The 6,801-nt window shown below is 36.0% G+C and overlaps 2 protein-coding genes across 2 annotated transcripts; both read left to right on the forward strand.

The window, feature by feature from the left end:
* The first annotated feature begins 434 nt into the window (after positions 1-434).
* On the forward strand, positions 435-2,138 carry LOC132060869 (uncharacterized). The gene is made up of 2 exons (XM_059453773.1): positions 435-912; positions 1,333-2,138. Exons 1-2 carry the CDS (start codon positions 616-618, stop codon positions 1,906-1,908), a joined length of 873 nt encoding a protein of 290 aa, XP_059309756.1. The 5' UTR covers positions 435-615; the 3' UTR covers positions 1,909-2,138.
* On the forward strand, positions 1,944-6,171 carry LOC132061477 (uncharacterized). Its single transcript, XM_059454290.1, has 9 exons — positions 1,944-2,150; positions 2,822-3,223; positions 3,324-3,452; positions 3,549-3,644; positions 4,341-4,686; positions 4,772-4,913; positions 5,000-5,132; positions 5,215-5,744; positions 5,830-6,171. The coding sequence occupies exons 1-9, from the start codon at positions 1,944-1,946 to the stop codon at positions 6,056-6,058; spliced, it is 2,214 nt and encodes a 737-aa protein (XP_059310273.1). The 3' UTR covers positions 6,059-6,171.
* The last annotated feature ends 630 nt before the right edge of the window (positions 6,172-6,801 follow it).

Genomic DNA, 6,801 nt, shown 5'->3' on the forward strand with positions numbered 1-6,801 from the left:
TATTTTTAGGCGGGGGTAGTTTATTATTTGTCCTATACATTCTGGTTAAGTTTAAGCAACTTTGGAGCCAATTTTTTTTTTTTTAACAACTGCAGCATTTATTAGGTCTTATTATATTTTTTATCTTTAAACTTTCCATATTTTGTGTCTTTCGTGAGCTCATACGTGCTTATAATTTTACGTGGCATGACAAACTTATACTAAGTAATTATATTTAGTAGCTATAGTTTGTTTTAATTACGTTCCATAGCAAACATCCAACCGATAATCACATCCAATAACGGACACGGTAAAAACATTGGTAAAAGAAACCCGTATCCCATTTGACACTCTTCAAACCGTTTTTCTCTCTCATCGTGTAGCAATCTTCTCCGATTTTTTCTCCATTTCCCTTATACACGATCCTCACCGATTCACTCATCCTAAACGTAGCCACGCACTAATAGGTAAGGTATTGGGTAGTTTTTTAAGTTTCTATTGTGTATTTTCTTCTCTACAATCTTGCCCTCTATAATTTTAAGGAACAAATTTTACTTCATTGTCAGGGTTTTTGCGTTTTTATGCAAAAAATTATCCGCCATTGTTAGGGTTTTTCAAGCTTCGAATTTGGGATTAATGGCGGACGGAAGCACTCCATGCAGAATAACTAGAGGTATACCCACTAATGTGCAGTATTTTGATGATGCTCCATCTTTTGATTTGTGTATCTCTCAAGATGAACAAGAAATTGCAGGCTCTGTTTCTAGAGTGGCTGCCCAGAGTAGTAGTATCAAACGAAAAGATGGAGTTCAGACTCCGTCAAATTCCAAAGCATCCGTACCTAGTACTGATAAGCGGAGAAAACTCATCGATGATGCTTCAGGGAGCAAGGGAAAAAATATTGTTGTAGATGTGCCTCAAAACACAGTGGAGGTACTGTATTTCTTTTCATGAATTTATGAATACAATGTATCTGTGTATTTTTAGTTTTTCAATATTTGATACAATTTTCCCCTTTTTATTTGACAGTGTATTTTAGTCGTGAATACAAATGTCATATTCTGTGTATGTGTTTTGTATATGATTTCTTGGTGGAAATACAATGCAAATAGCTACACTGTATAAATTGAGTATTTTAGTTTTGATACAATATATATAGTGTAATGAGTATTCTACATTATGCACCTTGCCATTTATCTTTTTTTAGAGTGATTGTATTTTAATTTGTAGTTGGGGTGAATACACCATAGCTGTGAACACAGTGCAAAAATAGACACACTGTATATGTAACTGTATTTTAGATTTGACATACTGTATCATTGATCATGTTTTTATTGATATTTTGTGAATCAGTTATTTGTGAAAGATCCTCCTACACATTCGGTGCACATGAGTTGTTACACAAATACGGAGGTATTTAAACAGCTTAAGGACAAACTAACCGCTGGGCAGTACAAATTATTCGGGGATACTTGCTTTGGTGTATTCCTCCAGATGCAGCACTGTGAGGTCCAAGCACAGATGGTGAGGTGCTGCATGGTGAGAGAGCTCACGGATAGTTCTAACGATGTTTTTTTGATGGACATAAATGGCAGGGAATTGCGCTTTTCTATTAGGGAATTTGCACTCATAACTGGTTTGAAGTGTATTGGCGATGAAGACGATTTTACAGTCAACCGAAAACGGAAAAACAGGATATTGGAACAATATTTTGGTGGGTCTAAAAAATTGCCAAAAAAGGCGATTTGGTTGATTGCTTCATGGACAAAAATTGGGGCCTCAATGATGGCGATGCCGTTAAGATTGCTATATTATATTTCATACATACGTATATCTTGTCCAATGAGAAGAATGCTACAAGGATACCAAGGCTACATTTTGAATTGGTGGAGACTGGTAGATACAGAGATTTCCCATGGGGTAAGTTAGCATTCCGCGATTTGATCAAAAGTATCAGCCAGAAGATGACTGTTGAGAAAAAGTTTTATAGGCTTCATGGAATGCCCCTTGCCATGCAAGTATGGTTGTACGAGTGTTGTTCATGTGTTGACAACACTCATGCGGTTAAGTCGGGTGACAACATCCCCAGAATTCTTAATTGGAGGACCATAGAAAGCCAACCAACTTTTAAAGACCTGATGGACGGCATGTTTAAAGAAGATAACGACCCGGTAATTTGTTGTTCCAACTCTTTCAATTTTGTATCTTAATTTCTCTATTTTAATTTTGTATACATACATATTCAAATACATACATACTTGAAGTGTCTGATTACAAAAAAACATGAAATCAAATAGTAAGAGTCTCGTGCAGATTTGACATTAGTCTAGAAAGGCGTTGTGAATTGATTCAAAGTCTTTTTCCTGATTTCATATTATGTCTTTAGGATCTCAAAAGATATTGGATACACGCTGATAAATGGCTAGTTGAATGTTTGACTAGATATTATGAAATCAGTTTTAGTTTGCATTCATCTATTTAGCCTTTATTAAATGTTATAGTGGTTTGTCGTGGGTATTGTATCAAGCGTGAGATCTATTGAATCCATCTGAGGTTATATGTCCATGTTATGCCATTTTCAGTATTATAGTCTTATTGTGATTACTTGTATCAAGTTCGCGATCCGTTGAATTCATTTGAAATTATGTATCCTTGTTAGGCACTTTGAATATTATGGTGTTGTTATGGCTATTTGCATCAAGGTTGGAATTTGTTTGGCTTGTTTGAGACTGTATGTTGAACATCCTGTTGGTTGGAGTCTATTTTAGGACTTAAGATTTTGTTTGACACTGTGTAATCATGCTATACAAATCTGATGTATATTGAACATCCTGTTGATTAGGAGATGCATTCATTTGACAACATAGTGCCGACTATTAATGAGGTTGCTTGTCTTCAATTGCCCCCGCTTGTCATTGGTGTGGCACCAACTACCACTGCCCCAATTCCTGTAGATGATGATTTTGATGATTTTAGTTCTACCCCACCTCACAAGAAACGTAAGGAGAGAACTGTTGGAGGTTCTTCATCCAAGAAAACAAGTCCTCGCCCCGAAACAGTTCCAACTTCCAACATTAGTACCCGTGGGAAGATGCCTTTTGTACAATCTAAAATGCCAGTTTCTCCAAACTCCGATCAGCAAGTGCATCCAAAAACCCCATTTGTCCAGCATGACATCCCGACAACCAACAAAGAAGACGAGTTGTCTCTCATAAGGCAAGATCTTGATGATTTTAAGAAGTTGGTAAGAGTAATTTATAGCTTTCAATTATTATTATATCATGTTTTTTGAAATTGTATGATAAGCATACTATATTGATATTTAATTCAAAATTCGAGTCAAGGACGAGTTTAATGATCTTCGCACAACGATGAATGATCTTCGCACAACGATGAACGATCTTCACACAACGATCAATGACAACTTCACAAAGGTTCTTCAAGCCATCAAAGGGAATAATGCTTCGGACAAGGTAAAACCAAACAATTAAAAACATTACTATATTCATGTCAAATAAATATACATTTTTTTTCCTTACGAAGGCTGCCAAAATGAATCTCCATTTCAGCGGCATGACATTGGAATACATCGCTCAGTTGATGACAACATCTTCGATACACCACCAAATCAAAATGAGACTTGCACAACTCATATTCCAACTGAGGTAATTTGTCTGTATCAGCTTATATTTCATTGTATTTCAATTTTATTGATGTTTAATTATGTGTATACATGAATATAAATGAATACAACTGCACTGACTGTATGCATGAATACGACTGCATGTGGGCATCTACTGTCTGTATACATGAATACAACCTGGGAACACAAGTGGTGTAAATTTTGTATACATGAGTGTATACATCGTGTATATATCATCTTGTATATGGTTAAATGTGCAAACAACGATTTGTATGCATGAATACAATCGCATGTGGGCATCTACGTTCGTATACATGAATACAACACCGGGAACACAAGTGGTTTGTATATTTTGTATACATGAGTGTATACATCGGTGTATATATCCGTATATGGTTAAATGTGCAAACAAATAGAATATTTCTTGATTACCGAATTGAATGTACACATGAATTAGAATTAGAATTCATGACTGTAAACATCATTAAATCTGGTGTCTGTGTATATGAGTACTGATTTTTGATACAGATACAACTGACTGTATGTGCATACATGACCGCATATATGAATATAAGTGTGTGGTGTATATGAAATATACTATAAGTGAACATTTGAAACAGCTCAAAACTGGAAAAACTAGAGAAAAAAAAAGATGCTGAAAGTGCTGCTTCACTGTTTGCTTAATTCCTTTAAAAAGTGTCATCTAATGTTATCGCAGGGATTCGGGTCTCAGATTCCAATTGAAACAGCTCAAAGAACAGTTGATGTTGTCCACATTGCTCTTGATGGCATGCATAGCAATGAAGGAAGTCCCATGTCAGTTGGTGTATCGTCTAGTACAGTTTGTGGTGGTGCAGCTGATCCAAAACAAGAGAAAAAGCAGACCATAGGTGATGACAAACAGATTGTTCAGGCAGTACAACATGTGGCTCAGTTTGAGTTGGCGGACGAATTGCTTCCATCTCAAAATACCATATCAAGAATTGTGATGACATTGCGTAAAGAAAGACGCCCCGGGCCATTGCAAATATCCCCCTATATGACAAATTTTGGCTCAACTTCGGGTTTGTATTATTGCATATTTCACTTTTGTATGCTTGTATTCCATTTTTTATTGTATTTCACTTTGATTTAACTTAATTCAAACAGGTAGTTCAGTTAAGCTGACTGAGATATTTGACAAAAAACACCCATTTGAGAATAATTCCATCACGGGGCGACATGATGAAAAGCTCTTTGCTGACTTCTCAAAATGGTTGAGGGAGGGTTTGCTTGTTAGACATGATACCAAGTAAGTTATTTAATCTACCACAGTTAGCTGTTTTAATAGATTTTTCAAAATAATTTTGTTACATGTATTTCGTATTTACTTTACAGAAAGAACAAAGAGGACCATTACAAAAAAGGGAAGGCAACACTGCCCAAATTTATGGACTTTGGTATTCAGAAAATCAATGACAAAAATTGGTTTTACCTTTTGTCAATGGATGGACAGATGTGGAATGATCAGGTGCGATGTATCTTTATTTTTCAAATATAGTATCTATTAGCATGTCTTCCATGCTTACTGTTTATATACTTTTTTTGTGCAGCATATTGATGTCATCTTTTACTACTTCCGAAAGAAAGCAAAGTATGACACAAATAGCAAATTCAAGTTTACCACTGTCGATTGTGTTTTCATGACAAAGATTGATGCAATAAACACAGTGTATGCTGACCCGGATGGTGCAACAATCGGTGGAAAACAGGAAGATATTTTATGTGAATACGTGAAAGGCCATCGGTTGCAATGCACTGTCCCGTGGCATTTTGTTGACTATGTATTTATCCCAGTCAACGTGAAAGATAAAAATCATTGGCTGTTGGCAGTCCTATCATTCATGGACAGACGTTTATATGTTTATGACTCCTACCGATCAGCGGGGCATGATGCAGCTGTTAAGTCAGAAATAGACAAACTGGCCTCACTGTTGCCTCTGTACTTACATCTCACTGACTTCTATGTTGAAAAAAAAGGAATTGATTTTACTCATCACCCGGCATACAAAGACAAAGCACCGGCTGATAAGTTTGAAGTTGTGTTTGTTGACAATCTGCCACAGCAAAGTCCCGGTAGCATGTACGTCTGTTTCTTTATTCTCTATAATAACATAGACGCAGATAATTTATTGTTTTAAAATACATATCTTTTTTCATATTTGTAGGGACTGCGGGATATATGTTGTTGCATTTGCGGAGTATTTGAGTCACGAAGAAGCTATTCCACCCAAAGATATTGATGCTGAGTTACTTCGGACGAGATATGGTGCACTTTTGTGGGTTTATGCTCAGAAGAAGAATGAAGTCGATGCCGTAAGCGACAATGAGGCTCCTCCAAAGCCAGTTAGAGCGGCGATAGATTTTGATCAAGTTGAATTAAACATAGTTAATTAGATTCTAGTTTCTTGACCGTAAAACAGATTATGATGGTGTTTTCATCCTTTATGTTGTTGACTTTTTGATGCCTAGAAGGCAATTGTTAGTATGAATACTCAATGTTCGGCTACTCTTTTAATGAATACATTCTGATTTTTTTACAATGTATTCATGTTTTGTTATATCTCATAGTTGTATTCAGAGTTGAATCAATTGCATGTGATACAACATATGTTGGATACGATGTTGTATCTTATAGTATGAATACACAATACACAATTTTGATGGTTATTTGAATCAAATGAGGACACATCCATTGTAGTTAAGAAACTTTAGGATGTGCATTCATAGCAATATTTCACACATAGTTGTATCTGTAATCAGTAATGTATTCACTTAAAGGCTGTATTCACACAAAATTATATTTGGGATTCTTAGATACAAGCTGGTGAAAAAAGTTGTATACGCATTCAGTGTTGTATTCACACATTGCTTTATTGAGCATCAGCAGATGTTGAATACATCCACAGACAGAATTTCCATCTGCTGTAAAGCTCGGGCAAAAGATAGTCTGGCGACGCCATGGCTGTAAAAACCACCAGAAAAACTGGGGCATGCCACGCAAGGTACAGGTAGGATAATCTCAAATACCCGATTAATAAGTTGTATTTACACGTTGCTGTATCGAGCATCAGCAGATGTTGAATACATCCACAGACAGAATCTCCATCTGCAATCAGTAATGTATTCACTCAAAGTTG

This window comes from Lycium ferocissimum, chromosome 6 (genome assembly GCF_029784015.1).
Source record: "Lycium ferocissimum isolate CSIRO_LF1 chromosome 6, AGI_CSIRO_Lferr_CH_V1, whole genome shotgun sequence".
NCBI lineage: Eukaryota > Viridiplantae > Streptophyta > Magnoliopsida > Solanales > Solanaceae > Lycium > Lycium ferocissimum.